The sequence below is a fragment of the Mytilus galloprovincialis genome, chromosome 13, assembly GCF_965363235.1.
Source record: "Mytilus galloprovincialis chromosome 13, xbMytGall1.hap1.1, whole genome shotgun sequence".
Lineage (NCBI taxonomy): Eukaryota > Metazoa > Mollusca > Bivalvia > Mytilida > Mytilidae > Mytilus > Mytilus galloprovincialis.
Genome location: NC_134850.1, coordinates 42,859,773 through 42,880,546, shown reverse-complemented (window position 1 = coordinate 42,880,546; position 20,774 = coordinate 42,859,773). Strand labels below are relative to the sequence as shown.

The following is a 20,774-nucleotide window of genomic DNA, read 5'->3' as shown; positions in this document are numbered from 1 at the left end:
AAATTTAAGGGCAGATAGATCTTGACCTGATGAACAATATTACCCCCTGTCAAATTTGCTCTAAATGCTTTGGTTTTTGAGTTATAAGCCAAAGACTGCATTTTACCCCTATGTTCTATTTTTAGCCATGGCGGCCATCTTGGTTGGTTGGCCGGGTCACCGGACACATTTTTTAAACTAGATACCCCAATGATGATTGTGGCCAAGTTTGGTTAAATTTGGCCCAGTAGTTTCAGAGGAGAAGATTTTTGTAAAAGTTAACGCAGGACGACGACGACGACGGACGACGACGACGGACGACGGACGACGACGACGGACGACGGACGACGGACGCCAAGTGGTGAGAAAAGCTCACTTGGCCCTGTGGGCCAGGTGAGCTAAAAATATGATCAACCCTTCCAATTTTCCTGTTCCTGTCTCAAGCCAGTAACCTTGTTAGTGGTTGGCTTATATTTTTTATCATGCTTTTGTTATCTAACAAATCCATAGGGTTAATGGCAGATTTTTATTGCTTTTGTTGCCTTTTTTTTTAGAATTTTATAGATTAAGTATAAATCAGAGCTTCACATTGTAAAGACATCTGTATGATTCTGAATAAGTAAATTGGGATTTTTTTATTTTTATTTTTAAATTCTACTGCTTGGAAGTTTTGTATGGCAGAATGGTATGTATATAACTGATTTAGAAGTTTTTAGCTAAATAAGTCGTTTTTTGTAAGAACTTATGACAACAGTTGTCACCTGGTTACATCTGCAATTTGTGCAATCATTTTTTTGTATCGTCAACTGACCTTTGTACACCAGATTCGGGGTCCTGGAATAATTGCCACGTTGCTGATACTGAAGTCATAGATTCCGAACAAGTGGCATCCAGCAAATCACATTCTGTAAAACATATCACAATACATAATATGTGTACTATGAATGATATATTATACTGGTAGTAAAGTTGAACTTTTTTGATGATAAGTTTAATACTGTATTGACAAATCAGAAGTATATTTTAGATTGACCTTATCAAGAAAATAAATATTTGCAACTTCAAAATCAAAGATCCATATAAGTAGGTTCTCAAATACAATATAATAACTGTAAAATACTGCAGTATGCATCATCTTTGTCAGTAATTTTTTTTTTAAATAAAAGTATACACCACAAGAAAGTTCATAATTGAAGATTGAGCCAACTACCTCCATAAGTTTGACATTGCTTTTGGCAAACAGGTTCACAGTATATTATACCAAAATCTATTACCATCTTTTACCACATTTATTTCAATGCAATATGAAGATAAACTGATACAAATCTATTATACTTGAAAATTTGAAACATTAAATGTTAGATCAAAACAAGATAAACTCTGATTTGTATCAGGAGGTTAATAAACATTTTGTGTTAAAATACATTCAAATGTTTCACCTAAAATGCAACTTGTCTTCAGCCTTAACGGGTTCACTTAATGCATTACTGGCAAAATATGTCCTTACCTTCATCTGTATCACATTTCTTGGCATTCATGGCTAACGTCATCTCAGTGTCTGTGACATCTACCCTGTATGTAGTGTGAAGGTCAATTACTTTACCGTATGTTGGTGGTGTTGAGTCTATACCAATCTCAGAAGAGAATGCGTAAGCTTCCATGTCAACATAGTTTACTGCCGTCACTGTCACATAGTATTTATCACCGTGCTGTAACTGGTCACCAAGACCTAATCAAATAAATAAGATTTTTTATTTATACTACAGTAAAGTTAATTAAGCTAAGACTATTACTTAGTTAATTTAGTGCGTCTGAAGCAGTTTTCTGGATTACTCTCACCAGAAACGCTCAAACCCTAAAGGAAGGCTGGTTAGATTTATTTTTGCCTAAAATTTGAAGTACATCTGATGTAAGATTTTGGACATAATTTAAACACTAAAGTGTCTATTTAAGTTGATTCAATTAGTAAATTTAAAAGATTTAAATTGATTTGGTCATTGTATAACATGGTCAACATGTTAAAGATGCCTTAATTCATGCTTGGCAATTCTATGTCATTTCCCAATAATAATATAAAAAATTAGAAGCAACCAATGTTTCTATGTCCTGGCTGTCAGAGTATCTAAATTAATCTGCATAGCAATATCACAGAATTGATAATTAACTTTAGGTGCAACATTTCAGTCTTCAGATAATAAAGATACTTTAATATGCTAAAATCAAATGAAAGTAGCAATTTTATAAAGCGTTATTTTTTTGATTTAATGATTCACTTCAACAATCTCTGTACCAATTTTAGTATGCCACAGAAATTAAAATATGACACAGAACTTACCTTGAACCGAATTAGTATAAAATGAAATATCCTTGAAAAATTGTTAGTGTGACACTTCAGTTTTAGTATGAAATCAAACTTATTTTGGACTGTGAATTGACTCCTTTATCCTTAGACTGGTTACAATTTAACAGTTAAAAAATTTATGTATAAAAACTCACCTTGGATTGAATATTGACTCATGTATCCTGGGACTTCAGTTCCATTGAAGATATTATTTGATCCTTGTTGGCTTCCCATTGTTATGATGTATTTCTGTATAGGACTCTGTTTGTCAAGGAAGCCATGCCATGTACACAGTATAGGAGCATGCAACTGTAAACAATAAAGATAAACACATATATCACTTTATTTTTAATATAGAACCCTTTAACAACATGAATGAATCTCGACGACATAAATCATACTACATGTATCTGGAATAAGTTCATTTTTTCACCTAAATGTGTTTATTTAACGAAATTTCAGTCATCTTTGTGGCATGATTTTACTTTAAAAAGTCATCATAATGAAAACAAAATGCAACGGATGACACCACCTATGTCCGAGATAATTGCCAACAGACAACATTTTAAAATCACCCGTATATTCGAAAACCATGAGCAGGGATCGCGTTACCCATGCAGTTAATAAGATATCTTTTTTTTTCTGACTCTACACAACAACTACTGCCTGGGCATGAGATTGACAATATAACCACTCCTTACACATGTACCTAATGTAAATGGGGTGTAAAAGCTTTGGTTTTAGCAGATTCACATTACACCTACATCCAGTATGTTGATTTTTATAAGAAGGTCATGTACAGGAGACAATTTCAAAGCCTTCCCATGGAACAGGAGGCAAAGCCTTCTCCTGTTGGAGATTTGTCAATGATATACTCACCCCAACATAATCAGGACAGGAGACAAAGCCTTCTCCTGGTGGAGATTTGTTTATAATATATATTCACCTCAACATAATCAGGACAGGAGACAAAGCCTTCCCCTGTTAGAGTATTGTCAATGATATACTCACCCCAATATAATCAGGACAGGAGAAAAAACCCTCCCCTGGTGATACTCTTCCCAACATAATCAGGACAAGAGACAAAGCTATCTACCGGTGGAGTTTGGTCAATGATATAATCACCCCAACATAATCAGGACAATGCAAGAGACAAAGCCTTCCCCTGGTGATGTTTTGTCAATGATATACTCACCCCCACATAATCAGGACAGGAGACGAAGCCTTCCCCTGGTGGAGATTTGTCAATGATAACTGATCCGGTTGCTACTTCAGATACAAGTCCAGCTTTGTTCTCTGCCCAGATACTGATAATGTTTGGCTTTCCTAAAACATATACAGTATATTTTATACTCTGATTCTTGGGGGCTGCTGGTTCTATTTCGTTTCTATATAAACATCTTTTTTCGGCTATGTACAATTATGATTATCTCCCTTGTTAGAACAATCTATGCAAAACTATTGGTTTTTGTCTAATATTGATAATTTCATGCACATATTATACATCCATTAGGGTATGGATGCCCTTTATCGTCAGGCTTCAAACGATCATTATCATTAGCGTCAAATTGATTAAAATTTTACTGTGATCTGTCAAATAATTACTACCGTGATTTGTCGGAGGGCTCAATAATAAATGTTACCGTCAATTTTGGAAAAAAACTAACGTGATTCGTCGTAATCAGTAATTTTTTTTTTTTGATTGTCTAAAATAAAGTGTACATTTTATCGTTCTGCACAAAAAAATACCGTTTATGTCATTTGGCAAGAATTTTTACCGTTATTCGTCATGTAGGTACCCCCATTAAGACCCTCATCCATTACGTTGAAATAAAGTTTTGCTTTCAACTAGTATTCTTTGTGTTATAATAATAAGATGATGTGGTATATCAAACAATTTTGTGACTTGATTGTAAGTCTTTTTCTCTTATTATGGTATCTCATTCAAAATATTGACCAAACTGCAAATTGTTAAATCAAATCAACTTCTTCAACTTGTCAGGAGTCAAGTTATCAATTTTCTTTAATCAAAGGCAATGATTAAGAATAATTGCAGTCCTATTTGATTTGAATTCCACTTGATACTAACAGTGGTGGTACTTAAAAGATTTTTGTACATATTTATTGTAATAAGTCATATGAAAGGTAAGGGAGTAATTTTTTTAACTGTAAGACTGAAACTGAATGAATTGAATCTTAAAACAACTTTTATTATCAACATTTACTACGATTCTTTCACAAATTGTTCAAATAGATAATAACCTGTATCAATAGCAGTAACATAAGCCAATGGTAAAGAACTGAAATCCATGGATGAAATCTCTACCTCTACCATTGAGGCTATGTCCTCAGCAAATGGATAGGTTCCTACTGAATACCACCCACGTACTATACCACTCTCTGTGTCGTTGTATGTCCACTGGGCGGTCAGTGAGTCAGTTGTTGTCTGATACAGAGAATTACCACTAGTGATGTCTTGATATGCTGGAATCTTATTTGTTAACCTATCAAAATACAATTATAAGTTGTTCAACTAGAAGCTCTAAAGAGCTGGTTTCAACACCTTGGCCTATTTACATTTTCAATAATGGACGCTCACGGACATTGTGAACTCCAATGGAATTTATAACCATAATCTCTTTGATCTTGACTTGTTGATCATTTTTTCTTTTGAAAGTTTCTATCCATCTATCATGATCTATAATAGTTTTTAAAGACCAAAAAGCCTATATATTTCTTTCAAAGATTTGTTTCTTTCAATTTTGTGTGAAAGTATTTCATGATTTGGTTAATAAAAAAAGCTGATAAAAAAAACCTATTTCAACATCAGTTTCGTGTTTTCATCCAATATGAACATTATTTGGTTGTTATTTAAATTTTTAAAATGAAATAAGACACTGACTATCTTCATGTGTTTTTCACTATTAGACTATAGATGAAGTGTTGATCTTTGCTTGTCACTTTTAGAAGTTTGCACCATACTTCTTTATACAACTACAGTCTACTAATTCAACAATGTAGTAAAATGGAGAATGGAAATGGGGAATGTGTCAAAGAGACAACAACCCGACCAAATAAAAATTAACAGCAGAGGGTCACCAACAGGTCTTCAATGTAGCGAGAAATTCCCGCACCCGGAGGCGTCCCTCAGCTGGCCCCTAAACAAATATATACTAGTCCAGTGATAATGAACGCCATACTAATTTCCAAATTGTACACAAGAAACTAAAATTAAAATAATACAAGACTAATAAAGGCCAGAGGCTCCTGACTTGGGACAGGCGCAAAAATGCGGCGGGGTTAAACATGTTTGTGAGATCTCAACCCTCCCCCTATACCTCTAACCAATGTAGAAAAGTAAACGCATAACAATACGCACATTAAAATTCAGTTCAAGAGAAGTCCGAGTCTGATGTCAGAAGATGTAACCAAAGAAAATAAACAAAATGACAATAATACATAAATAACAACAGACTACTAGCAGTTAACTGACATGCCAGCTCCAGACATCAATTAAACTGACTGAAAGATTATGATTTCATTATATGAACATCAGGCACAATCCTTCCCGTTAGGGGTTTAGTATCATACCATCATAACATATATGAGAAGAACATAACCCGTGTCATGCCAATAACTGTTTTTAGAATAAATGTGTTTAGTTCCGATGCAAAGACCTTATCAGTGACTCAATATTAACGCCAAAATATGCAATCTTTAACAGACAACCAGTAGCGTGGATTGATTTTGGTATACCGTAAAAACATTACTACTAAGTAGGGCGTATAAAAACTATTTCATCTAACTTTTGGATTCATTACTCCTGAATATTAAAACCCAAGGAACTTGAAATGATAGTAGAATGATTCAAGAATTTATTTTCAAATGTTACATGTATTTGAACTATCAAAAATACCATTCGTTTTTTTACTCAATAATAAACGTAACTACAAAGAACAAAAAAAGCAGGAAACGTGGTCTAGTTTAACATTTTCTTGTGGGCAAGGTGAGCTCATAATGCCTTTAACTTTCAAGACAGGAACACACATAATAACATAATTATTTTGTTAAACAATAAATAGGTTCAACTTTATGTAATTGTAAGCTGTAAGATGTCTATGTTTTTAGTAAATTGGTTATTAAAACTTTCGTGTAATAACCTTAAAATATTGTACATTAACTTGTTTGACTAACCTGTCAATAGTGATCAACGGTGGTGAAATATCACCAATAAAACCATCAGATGATGATTGCAAAACATTTCCAACATTTGTGATTCCCCTTACAGAGGCATAATACATGGTCTCCGGCTTCAACGGTAATGTGGCATGAGCATGTCCAGAACTTGTTACTCCTGCAAGTCAGAAAAATATTGAATATAACGCTCTCTCAATGATACACATGATCTTTTCGAACATTAGCAGAAAAATAATGCATATTGGCACATTTTTTTGTAAGTTCTAATATTGAGTAAAAATCCTGCATTTGATTCTTCGATTTTGCCAAGGAATATGACCCCTTATACTCTGTGAAGGAAAACAAAGACCAGAGAGGTAGTTAGTGTTGAAATCAGGATATTTAAGGAATGACTGTAATATTTTTTCTGTCTATGAAGAAATAACATAAAAAATTTGGTGCACACTGAATAACGCGTGTAGCATGTTATTTCGAATAGACTAAAAATACTACAGTCATTTCTTATAATTTAATTCTAAATTCCATTTTAAACTGTAGAAAACCTTGAAAAAATGTTGATGACGTCACGGTCACATGACTAAATTATGTCTATGGGCTCATAACAAAATAACGTCAGCCAATCAGAAGACGTGTTACATCCAAAATTAAATTATTCCAGTATAATATAATTGTTATGGGTTCATATTCCCTGTGAAATTACCAAATATACTGTCAAGAAAAAATGGCTCTTTGATCATCTTTTTAGGAGGAGTTCAAAATGAAATTTGTCAAAAGTAATCTTAATCTGGGTTTAGTTGCCACTAATAAAATTATTTACCATTTTTAATGAGTTGACGAAACTCTACAAGTTATAGTTGATAAACCTAACGTTTTGCTTCTTTCAACTCTTAACTGTTTATAACATTTATTAATGATTGTTTCCATATATTACTAAATCTTTATGGTGCTACATGTACTAACAACAAAAACTAAATATCATTGAAATGGTAGCCATTTCTGTTGGCAAACACTTTACATAACATGTGGAAAAAAATTGTATCTTTACCACAAGCCATGGGGCTGTCAACTGAGTTTTTGACCTTGACCTTTCACCTAAGAAGTTGTACATACATTATGACAGAACATCTGGTGTTAATTAATACTATGTCAAGTATAAAATTTGAAATCATAATGGTTCTCAAGATATAGAGAGGACACAATCTTTACAATAGGACATGCCGGGATTGTCAACTGAAATCAAAGTGTTTGACCTTGACTTTTTTTCACCTTGGAAGTTGTACATACATTATGACACCGTCTTTGGTGATGGTTAATATACATGACAAGCATTAACTTTAAAATCTTAACGGTTCTCTAGATATTGATTGGACACAGTCTTCACCATAGGACAGGCCCGGGTTGTCAATTGAACCAAAGTTTTTGACCAGTACCTTCGACCTGGAAAGTTGTACTCCCATCATGACACCTCCTCTGGTGTTGGTTAATATATGTGTCTAGTATAAACTTTGAAATCATAACGGTTCTCAAGATATAGAACGGACACTATCTTTACCATTGCACAAGAGGTTGTCAACTGAAACCAGTTTTTTCCTTGACCTTTGACCTAGGAAGTTGTACATACCTTATGACACACCATCGGTGTTGGTTAATATACATGTCAAGTATAAACTTTGAAATCAAAACGGTTCTCAAGATATAGAGCGGACACGATCTTTACCATAGGAAACATTATGACACACCCTCTGGTGTTGGTTAATATACATGTCGAGTATGAAGTATGCAGTTATAATGGTACTCTAGATATAGAGCGGACACAATTTGTTACGGATGGATGGACAGATGGAAGGAGGGACTATAGAGCGACCTGCCATTTGGCAAGACCCTAATAATTATGATTTAAACTGAGCCAGACATATTCATACTTACCGTCTCCAGCTACATTTTCTTCCTCTAAATGTATGATACCCTCACTCATGAATGGCTGTACATCTTCTCCACCTGGTGAGGTACCTACAGCCCACTCATACATCATCACACCATGGAGGTGACTTTCAAATCCATTAAACTGTATAGTAACAGTGGTGGTATCAACGGTGTAGTCTACATCCACGCCCAGTTCTGAGGTGTTTTCATCTGTTCTATCAGCTCCATCAACAACAAGACCTATATACAACAATGTACAATGAAATTCAATCAAGAAAATGTAAGACCTGATTTAAATGATATATAATATACAGCAACACATGACATAATACACAGACTCATAGAGCAATTACCTTTTTTGTCCTCTTCAACAACAACAATAGGAGTAGATGTGATCACCGAGCTGAGTAATTGAGCTCCATTCTGGGCCTTCAGATTGACGTAATAAACAGGTTCCTTGGTAGTCAAGTTGGTAATATTTAGACTGAGACTTTGTATATATACATCATTCTCTGCACCATATAAGGTCCATCCTAATTTGTCTGTCCCACCTATTATAATAATAAACAAGTTAAACTGTGAGCTATTACTCAACAATAATAACCCCCCTATTAAAGTATTCCATAAACAAGAAATGAGTTAGTGATGAATGTAAAAACATATTACATGGCATTACATGAAGGTTGTTTTCAAAGGAGTTGTCCTGGTGAGAACCCTTTTTAAACAAAAATATAGCATTTTTTTTTCAAGGAGCAGGTTCGATCAGGCCCAATTAACATTTGCGACATGACCGCATGATACGACGACGCCTTGTGTGGCAGCTTTATGCAATAATCATAAATAGTTTCTGAGAAAGTTTTAAGCAATAACCATATATTGTGTTTGAGATAGGCGGGCATGTGACCCCCCCCCCTCTTTTATTTTTTTCAAAAAACTAAATATCACTAAAATAATTTTTTTAATCACAACCAAAAAATATACAGATCTTTAGATTAATATAACAAAGGAGTGTGTAAAGTTTTAAGCAATAATCATAAATTGTTTTTGAGATGTGGTGTGACTTGTAAAAAAATCTCCCCGTTTTTTACAAAATACTCAATAACTCAAAAATAAAATTTTGAATTATCACCAAAAAATTTACAGATCTTCAAATTAATATAACAAAGTAGTATGTAAAGTTTTAAGCAATAATCATAAATCATTTTTGAGATATGGTGCGACATGTAAAAAAACCCTACTCTTTTTTACAAAATACTCAATAACTCAAAAATGAAATTTTGAATCATCACCAAAAAGTATACAGATATTAAGATAAATATAACTAAGAAGTCTTTAAAGTTTTAAGCCATTATCAAGAATCGTTTTTGAGATACTGTGCGACATGTGAAAAAGAAACCACACCCCTGTTTTAGTTACAAATTGTGGTAACTCAAAAAGTTTAAATCTTATTTTCACCAAAAAGTATACAGGTCATTTGACCATCATAAGAAACAACCATATTAAGTTTCATGAAATTTGGATAAGTCGTTCTCAAGTTATGGTGCGACATGTTTACGCTGGACGGACAGACGGTACGACGGACAGACCGACAGACGGACGGACGGACACCGGACATTTGTATAACATATTACGTACCATCAAAATTTTGACGGGCGTATTTTAGAAGAAAAGAGAACAATAAACAGCTGCGCCATGAGCGCATGATATGCCCGACGTCTTGTGTGGAAGTTTTATGCAATAATCATAAATAGTTTCTGAGGAAGTTTTAAGCAATAACCATTTATTGTTTTTGAGACATGGCGGGACATGTGAACCCCCCCACACACCCTTTTTTTTGCAAATATCACTAAAATAAAATTTTGAATCAAACCAAAAAAGTATACAGATCTTTAAATTAGTATAACGAAGAAGTGTGTACAGTTTCAAGCAATAATCATAAATTGTTTTTGAGATACGGCGCGACATGTAAAAAAAACCTTCCCCTCTTTTACAAAATACTCAATAACTCAAAAATAAAATTTTGAGTCATCACCAAAAAGTATACAGATCTTTAGATTAATATAACAAAGTAGTGTGTAAAGTTTTAAGCAATAATCATAAATCGTTTTTGAGATACGGCGCGACATGTAAAAAAAACCTCAACCTTTTTTTACAAAATACTCAAAAACTCAAAAATGAAATTTTGAATCATCACCAAAAAGTATACAGATATTAAGATTAATATAACTAAGAAGTAAGTAAAGTTTTAAGCAATAATCAAGAAACGTTTTTGAGATACGGTGCGACATGTGAAAAAAACACACCCCTGTTTTAGTTACAAAGTGCCGTAACTCAAAAAGTTTAAATCTTATTTTCACCAAAAAGTATACAGATCATTTGACTATCATAAGAAACAACTATATAAAGTTTCATGAAATTTGGATAAGTCGTTCTCAAGTTACAGTGCGACATGTATACGCCGGACAGACGGACAGACAGACAGACGGACGGACAGACAGACGGACGGACACCGGACATTTGTATACCATAATACGTCCCGTCAAAATTTTGACGGACGTATAAAAAGGGAATTTACATGACATCCTGGACCTCCATCATTGACATTGCCTTGGAATATCTTTATTTAGGTACACAGACCCTGTACCAACTCTTACACTAACCTCTTGGAATTTTGACGCAGTGAATATCACGTTTTATCAATGAGGATTCCCTATGCTTTAAACCATTAAGAACACAGAAAATATTTTGTAATATTATAATTCAGAATATTAAAATGCAGACAACCTGCTAATTAGTACGTATCATTTCCTAGAAAATAACTAATATGAGAATATTTACCAGGAGTAGTTCCGACAGCGACCTCATACCCAATTACACCAGATTCGGGGTCAACAGCTAACCAGGCTGCCTTGATCCCTTTTGTATTGGCTTGCCACACGTATCCATGAACTTTCTCCTCCTCACCTGAGACTAATGTACCTACTTTCAACCACTTAACCTATTAAAATAATCAATATAAAAAGCAGAATAATAAGTTGTAAAGTGGTTTATTTTTATTAAGTATGGATTTTGCAATTTCAACTGAAAACTGGTTTGTGAATAAAGTTTTACGATGTGTTTTTCTTGTCCTTTGCATTTTCCAAAAAGATTAAAATTACTTATCCTTTGCATTTTCCAGAAAGATTAAATTTACGCATCGAGAAATTTTATGTTGGTTTTTCTTTGCAATCTCGAAATTAGCAAAAATATGAACCCCCTTGATGATTTTTTCTTACCAGTACTACTAATTATTGCAAAGATGTTAGCATTTCTAATTTAGAGTAAATATCAAAGAGCTGAAAGCTCTGAGGAAAAATTATGGCACTGCCTCTAATATTGGGATATTTTTTATGCAAGTCATGATTTTCACATACCTTAATAAGTTGAACATTGCAAAATGTCTCGTAAGCATATAATTGATACTTGTACATGAGTGTGTGAAGTGAAGACTACCTAAATGATCTACAGTATCCAATGACTACTGGCTGTTTTTTTTTGTACAAATAAATAGGCCAAGACTACCTGGATGATCTACAGTATCCAATGACTACTGTCTGGTTTTTTTTTGTACAGATAAATAGGTCAAGAATACTGGAATGATATACAATATCCAATGATTACTAGCTGTTATTTTGTACTAATAAATAGGTCAAGACTATTTATATGATCAACAATATTCAATGACTACTGGCTGTTCTTTTGTATGTACTATATAAAGACTACCTGACTGATCTAAAGTATTCTAAGTAATGTGTATTTTTTTTCATGCAATTATATTTTTCTAAATCAAGAATACAGACTACTAGTATCCTTTCAAACCAAATGATTATGAAGAGCCTGTTGTAATAAGCTCTTATACCCTAATAGTCCTATAACATATGACTTCACATTCTTATTCAATTGTTAACGTTTTTATACTGATATTTTCATTTGTTTTAAATTTTTGAATGCGAAGTGAGACACATTGATAGTAAAAATAAATTATCAGAACAGTAAATAGAAATAGTAAATAATGCTCCTAAGGTCATATGTTATAGGACTAATTACCCACATACTCATTAAATAAGTTACTAGTGACATACACAAATGTAGGTATTTCTGTTACTTGAAGCAAATTCTATTTCTGTAGATTTACACAATACTAGAACACACCCGTAATATCGCGGGTCCGTGATTGAAATAAAGTATATAACTATGTGTAGGCCTTAATTTAGTATTGGTATTGTCATGCAGATTATAAGATGCACAGTTTTCTCTGCTTTCAAATCTTTCTGTTTGAACCAGTTTGACCTGGAACTTATCAATTATTGGTAATCTTAATTATTTGGAAAGCAAAAGTTCCTGGAATGGAGTATTTTTTAATCAACAGAATTGTCCTATAAAGTTGTCAATGATTGAATTTAGTAGTGTCAACCCTGTGATTATGACCTGTGTATATAGCAAAATCAAATACACTGTTTGGTGGTGCGCCTGTTAGATGCGGAACGTACAGAAAAGGTAATAGGTAACAGGTGAATATACTATTGGTATCGGTATCGGATTCGAACCGGAACTTGTTAATTATTGGCAATATCAATTATGTGGAAAACAAAAGGGTCTGGAGTAGTGTAATTTTTAATCTACACCATTGTCCTATATTAGCTATATACAAAGTTGAATTCTTTGATTTGTCGTTTTTACCCGATGACGGCTGACAAATTGGACCTTGTTATTTTAGTATTATAGATTGTTATACTTGTTTTATTTCACATTGAAGATTAGACAAATAGGGATACTCCTTTGAATTTTTTATTTCATGTCAGTCAGGTCCCTTTATATGAAACTTGAAACCACTTCTCTGCCATATTGATATTTTATAACAACTCTACCCATGACCCATATAATTTGATATTCATTCTTTAACCATATATCATAGTAAGCTAGTTTTTTTTTTTACACTAATCCACAATCGTTCATGTTAAATTCTGTTTCCATTTAAGTTTATGCCATTGAACTATCATGGTATTAAACACAATTCCAAGTAATTACGCTGTTATAGAGGGTCACCATATATTCAACTTGGGTGGCATTCCAGTTTTTGAAATTTGAGTCAGATTGGATAATGAACTAGACCTTTAGGAATTGATCTCATAATTTAATATGGAACCATCACATGCAACCCCTACCTGGTAACAAAAATAAACATGTCAAGCAGCTAAATTTATCAACAGAGATTACAAGTCAAAAGAGGATGGATAAGTCTCCAAAATGCTTGCCAAACTGGAACTACAACAAGATCTCCAGACAAGGACGAATAAGGTGTTGAAGCCAAAGTTAGTATTTATGTATAAAGAAGTTGATGGGCTGATTCACGCTATTGAACCAGATGAATTACTCTTAAAAGCATGTCCGAAGAAAACCATAACTGCCGAGAAATTCAAAGAATACCAATAAACAATTATTGTGGAAAAGCAAGTAAAGAATAACTCTTATTGTGAGTGTATTGACATTCCGCCAAGTAAAACACCGTACAATATTCAAACTCACTTTAGGGCCTTAATAATAGGGTACAAGTCAAATCGGCACCCATAGAAAAAGTCAAACCGGCACCTGGTTAAATCGACATCTAGTCAAATCAGCACCTATTTAAAGTCAATTAGGCATCCAATAATATATATAAATAATTCAACCCTTATTAAAAAATGTGAATAAACATGATAAAATTAGGTTAATATTTCTGACCAACCCCTTCCTTATCTACCTCTTCTAGGGCAAATACTGTAAAATTTCTGGACAACCCTAGTCCATATAATTATGCCAGACGTCACAATTATTTGGGCTAGGACAACCCATTCCTTATTTTTTCTGTTTTTGCTTAAAATACTGTTAAAAATATATATTAAACAAATCTAACATTGGTGCCAAATTGACTATATCAATTAAGTGCCGCTTTATCCAGGTGTCAATTTGACTAGATGCTGATTTGACTATACCGGATGCCGAATTGACCAGGTGCCGATTTGACTAGACTTCCGTAAGACAGTGATCGCGCCGAATCAACTAGATGACACTGTTGTGCACACATCAAACGTAGAGAGCTTCAAATCTGTTCTCCCGCCCCGACAATAAATCCGTTGTTTAAAGCCAGCATCGATATCGACAATTTATTCACATGTCATACAGATACAATCAAGCGCGGTAGTCACAGAAATATAATGGAAGTTCAGTTCACCAGTATCGGAAACATGCCGCTGAAAGCGTCATTTTCCAATAAAACTAATAAAGGGCTGCGCTTAAGCGCATGATACGCCCGTTGCTCTTTTAACTTGTCTTTTATGCTTTAAATGAATTTATATGATCAACTAGAAATATATATACAAATCAAAAGGGATGTTACATTAATATATTCACCAAAGTTTCATAAAATCCCACTTTTTTAAGTATAAAAATTCATTACTTGAGAAAACGTAAAATCTAAAATTTATAAAAATGGAAAGGGAGCTTATGTCAATAGATATAAACAATTTATCAAAGTTGCCTAAAATTTTGTGAAAGTGTTAGTTATTGTCCCAAAATTGGAAAATCCCCCCTTTTTTAAGCATAAAAATTCATAACACGGAAATGTAAAATCTGAAATTTATAAAAATTGAAAGGGAGTTTACATACATATAAACAATTCACCAAAGTTTCATGGACATTGGTGAAAGCCTTTTTGAGTTATTGTCCGAAGTGTTGAAAATCCCCCTTTTTTTTATGAATAAAGCCCAATAAATCCAAAACTTAAAATCTGAAATTTATAAAAATTGAAAGGGAGCTTACATCAATAGATATAAACAATTCACCAAAGTTTCATGGACATTGGTGAAAGCCTTTTTGAGTTATTGTCCGAAGTGTTGAAAATCCCCCTTTTTTTTATGAATAAAGCCCCATAAATCCAAAACTTAAAATCTGAAATTTATAAAAATTGAAAGGGAGCTTACATCAATAGATATAAACAATTCACCAAAGTTTCATGGACATTGGTAAAAGCCTTTTTGAGTTATTGTCCAAAGTGTTGAAAATCCCCCTTTTTTTATGAATAAAGCACCATAAATCCAAAACTTAAAATCTGAAATTTATAAAAATTGAAAGGTAGCTTACATCAATAGATATAAACAATTCACCAAAGTTTCATGGACATTGGTGAAAGCCTTTTTGAGTTATTGTCCGAAGTGTTGAAAATCCCCCTTTTTTTATGAATAAAGCCCCATAAATCCAAAACTTAAAATCTGAAATTTATAAAAATTGAAAGGGAGCTTACATCAATAGATATAAACAATTCACTTAAGTTTCATAGAAATTGGTGAAAGTGTTTTTGAGTTATTTTCCGAAGTGTGGACGACGGACGGACGGACGGACGGACGGACAGACAGACGGACAACGGTATACCATAATACGTCCCGTCTAAAAGACGACGGGCGTATAACAATTATAAAGGATTTTCCCCCAATTCTGTCTGCTTATAAGCTTCTACAACATTTGGCAATTTTTTAGAGCATAAAAAGATTTAAATGTGAATAATGGAGACATGTGAAAAATTTGCATATCAACAAGACATGTTGCCAAAAAAATACAGCTTTTGGTTGTCATGCAGTATTAAACAAGAATGTGTCCTCAGTACACGAATGCCCCACTCGCACTATCATTTTCTATGTTCAGTGGACCGTGAAATATGGGTAAAATCTCTAATTTGGCATTACAATTAGAAAGATCATATCATAGGGAACATGTGTACCAAGTTTGAAGTCGATTGGACTTCAACTTCATCAAAAACTACCTCGACCAAAAACTTTAACCTGAAGCGGGACAGACGGACGAACGAACGGACGGACAGACAGACGGACGAACGGACGGACGGACGAACGGACGGACGGACGAACGGACGCACAGACCAGAAAACATAATGCCCCTCTACTATCGTAGGTGGGGCATAAAAATAGACAAATCTCAATTTCATAATTACAACAAGCTGTTAATTTTAGTGACGTCAACATATATTTAACTTACAGAAGGTGATGATGTATCCACTCTAACACTATCTGTTTCATAAACTGCCATATTTCCTGCTTTGTTAAGGGATCCCACTCTGACACTGTAAATAGCCCCAAGTTTTAGCGACATTCCTGTGCGAGTGTAGGATGTTCTTGATTGGTTTTCAAATAAATTCAACCATTCACCTTTAATTTCTGTAATATATAGTTACGCATTAGATATGGAAGAACCTTAAAGAGAAATCTCACACACCCTAACCCTCTAAAACACACACACAAAATGTACGATAAATTCATAAATATTTGGATAGGATTTCATTAATGAAAATGATGCAATAATGAAATCTTGTATTCTGATATCTGATATCTATCTTTGTATGCAGCTTGCAATAATTCACATTTCTTTGGAGAAATTATCAGACCTGCCTGTTCAATTTTTGATACCACTAATCTAACGGTTCAATGTTCTACTCAAGAGCATCAAAGGTTATTAAGACATCGAAGTACAGAAAATATATATGTTAAATCAAACCTGCTAGGACAAATTCAGTAAGAGTGTTCAAACAAGCACCTGCATTATAAAGACCTAGCAGCATATTCCAAAACTGAAAGACAAACAAGGTCTTTTCTCAATCAGCTGGGTTGACTGGAACCTGCAAGTAACAACTTTCAAGGAAGATATTGAAGTACACAGCCATTAAGGGCTTCCAGACAGTCATGTGTGCCTGGGAGTGGGTAAAAATCTCACCTACTTAGGCTGTTATGTAAAGGGGAGGGGGCGTTTATTGCATAAACATTAATAAAATCAGAATAAGCTTGAGGCTCAAAGAAGCCTGAAAGCCATACTTTGAATACTTTGGTTGAAAAGAAACGCAACAACAGAAAAGGATTCCTTATTTTATATGAGATATTAAAAGTATAGGATGTAAATGGAACATTAATTTGGCAGTAACATTTTAAACTCATTTGAACCACAAAGAGGTCCTTAGTAAACCACCTGTGCATATCATTTCTAGTAGGTTAAACCCATGTAGAGTTGAATGATCTAGTTTTAATAGGAACGTATACCACCAATACTGGTATGTTTGCTACTAAGTAAGGGACGAGCAATGCAATCCTGTTCAGTTAAAAACATCTTGCCTGGATTTTTTTAATGAAATAATTTGGGATAATCTGCATACTGGTAGCCAAAAACATGATTAATGATGACTTGAAGCAGATATTTATCGTCTTGGGACCATTTCTTCTTGTGCCCTGGCATATGATTATGGTACATTTGATAAATATAACTTACTTGGGACAAGTTGTATCTTTGTACCAAGGGACTTCTCATAAATCTGTATTCTATAGTAATCAATTCCAGATTCATGGTCTTCAAATTTGAAGTTTGTACTCAAGGAAGTGGCATCAGACTACAAAAGTTATATTTATATATTCATGAAATGAAAAAATTTCAATACATAATACCGCAGTCACACTAGGCCACAATCGCTCTACGATCTGTGAAAAAAGTGCAAATTTTGACGATCGTAGTGCGATTGTGCAGATTGCAGTAAGGTCGTAGTACGGTCTTGGTGAGGTTTTCATGATTGTGATTAGCATGTCCAACTTTGAACATGTTCAAAATAATAGTAGTGCGGTCATGCTAAAATCAGGTTGTAGTAGAAGCGTTGTGAGAGCGCAATAATTAAGGTCGTGGTAATATCGCAAAGGTCGCTGTACCGTTGTAGCGAAAGCTTGATTCTAGTCTAGGCGACTGCGCATTGTCATATAAAATATATAAAAGCTATCCAAGTTTTGTTTGTCTGTATGTAATTTGGACCTCTTGTCCTTTTCTGCAACGACTCAACCATGCTTGACATATGCTGCATCATCCCTACATTACTTGCAACCTTAGGCGTTACTGTTTGACGTGAACTTGACTGATCGGTGACTGATCGGTGACGGATGTTTGACTGATCGATGATCGGTGACCCATAGAATCCGTCGGATAAGTCAAATAACCTATGTGAGAGTTACCGTGACAACTGTCATCGATCGATCAGTAAATCAAATTTATGCACGGATCGAACGGATACGTATATATTTCAAATTCTTATGTAAACCGAACTCAACAGTGTTTACAATCTATGAACGCTGACCTCGACGAAGACACCATTAACAGTTTAAGATGCTTAATTAAAGCGTTAAATTGTTTGTGTTGATTAATAGTTTTGTATTAAATATTGTAAACATCAGAGACATATATAATACATAATTGTATTATATGTCTTAGTTAACATGATCTTCTTCCTACGAAAATGCCGGTAATTTTCCGCCATTGGAATTTTTAACTTTTTATAGTTTCAAATTCAAAGAATGTCAGAGAAATCATATTAAAATTTTGTTCGCATTGTTAAAAACTACCAAAAATTAATCTCCTTTTTATTTAAAATATGACACTATTTTATTTGAAATCAGTTATTTCAAACAACTCGAGATAAGTCTTTTAATTAGAATTGAGATATAATAAGAATTAAAAAACTTCAACTTTTATTTTTGTGGAATAAGAATGTCGTTATTGCTTTATCTTGATACAAATTATTAACCGCCATATGATTTCAGTACTTTTTGTTCATCAGGATTTGCTGTTCTTCATAAATTATGTTTACTTAAAGGATAAAAGGTATTAAACTATTGTACGAGTTGCCTAAAATGCAAATATTTCTTCTCATATTTGAAAATATTGTAAATTCAATTGCAAACAGTTGTTATAAATTCCTTTTTATGACTAATTTTGTATAAAATTTGAATATTTGAAGAATAAGTGTCTGTTTACTTTTGATTTGTTGAACCAGAATGCAATAATTTCTTCATTTGAATGGAAATTATTGACCACTATTTGATTTTTTTACTGTATATAGTTTAAAATTGGTAGCTTTTTCATAAAATTAAAAGAATGTCAAAGAAATCATACTAAAATTTTATTCGCATTATATAAAATACCCAAAATCATTCTTCTTTTTATCAAAAATGATACCATTTTATTTGGAATCAGTTATTTTTAACATCTCAAGACAAGTCTTTTAATTAGAATAGGATATAAGAAGATTTAAAATACTTTAAAATAACTTTTATTTTTGTGAAATAGGAATGCAGATATTGCTTTATTTTGATAAAAATTATTAACCGCCATATGATTTCAGTACTTTTTGTTCATCAGGATTTGCTGTTCTTCATAAATTATGTTTACTTAAAGGAAAAAGGTATTAAACTTTTGTACGAGTTGCCTAAAATGCAAATATTTCTTCTCATATTTGAAAATATTGTAACTTCAATTGCAATCAGTTGTTACAAAATGTATAAATTCCTTTTTATGACTAATTTTGTATTAAATTTGAATATTTGAAGGATAAGTATCTGTTTACCTTTGATTTTGTTGAACCAGAATGCAATCATTTCTTCATTTGAATGGAAATTATTGACCACTATTTGATTTTTTTACTGTATATAGTTTAAAATTGGTAGTTTTTTCATAAAATTAAAAGAATGTCAAAGAAATCATACTAAAATTTTATTCGCATTATTCAAAATATCCCAAATCATTCTTTTTTTTATTAAAAATGATACCATTTTATTTGAAATCAGTTATTTTTTACATCTCAAGACAAGTCTTTTAATTGGAATAGGATATAATAAGGATCAATATACTTTAACTTTCATTTTTGTGAAATAGGAATTCAGATATTACTTTATTTTGGTACAAATTATTAACCGCCAAATGATTTCAGTACTTTTTGTACATCAGGATTAACTGTTCTTCATAATATATGCTTTCTTTAAGAAAAAAGATACTAAATTTTCGTACACGTTGCCTAAAATACAAATATTTCTTCATTTTACTGTAATTATTGACGGCAATTGGATTTTTGTACTTTTTATTGTTTAGAGTAGGTTGTTTTTCATAGATTTACAGGAATGTCAGAAAAAACATACTAAAATTGTGTTCGCAATTGTTCAAAATTACCAAAACTATTCTTGATTTTATTAAAAAAAAGTTATTTTTAACATCTTGAGACAAGTCTTTTAAAGGGGCACTATAGCTACGAGATATATAAAAAATCTAAAGTTTGATTTTTTTCTGTTCAATCAATAATGAAAGTGAAATAGTGAAATAACAATTCGCTTTTGAAGCCAAAAAGGTTCCATTTTGTCAAATTACGCTAAGAAACATTGACAATTAGTTATTCACTTGCAAGTGAATGAGTCAACCTCTTTAAATCCGTACTCATGTGAACTTCAATTTA

General features: G+C 33.0%; 1 protein-coding gene across 1 annotated transcript in view; it reads right to left on the bottom strand.

Annotated features, from left to right (window-relative positions):
* LOC143056125 (uncharacterized) overlaps window positions 1-20,774 on the bottom strand; it is a 240,686-nt gene that overhangs the window by 120,247 nt on the left and 99,665 nt on the right. Inside the window, exons 41-51 of the mRNA XM_076229211.1 lie at window positions 17,783-17,900; window positions 16,505-16,683; window positions 11,279-11,438; window positions 8,794-8,991; window positions 8,444-8,680; window positions 6,515-6,674; window positions 4,583-4,824; window positions 3,516-3,646; window positions 2,476-2,629; window positions 1,487-1,708; window positions 791-884 (exon numbers count right to left, since the gene is read on the bottom strand). Of these exons, the coding sequence (XP_076085326.1) occupies window positions 791-884; window positions 1,487-1,708; window positions 2,476-2,629; window positions 3,516-3,646; window positions 4,583-4,824; window positions 6,515-6,674; window positions 8,444-8,680; window positions 8,794-8,991; window positions 11,279-11,438; window positions 16,505-16,683; window positions 17,783-17,900 (1,895 nt within the window). The remainder of the gene's footprint in view (window positions 1-790; window positions 885-1,486; window positions 1,709-2,475; window positions 2,630-3,515; window positions 3,647-4,582; window positions 4,825-6,514; window positions 6,675-8,443; window positions 8,681-8,793; window positions 8,992-11,278; window positions 11,439-16,504; window positions 16,684-17,782; window positions 17,901-20,774) is intronic.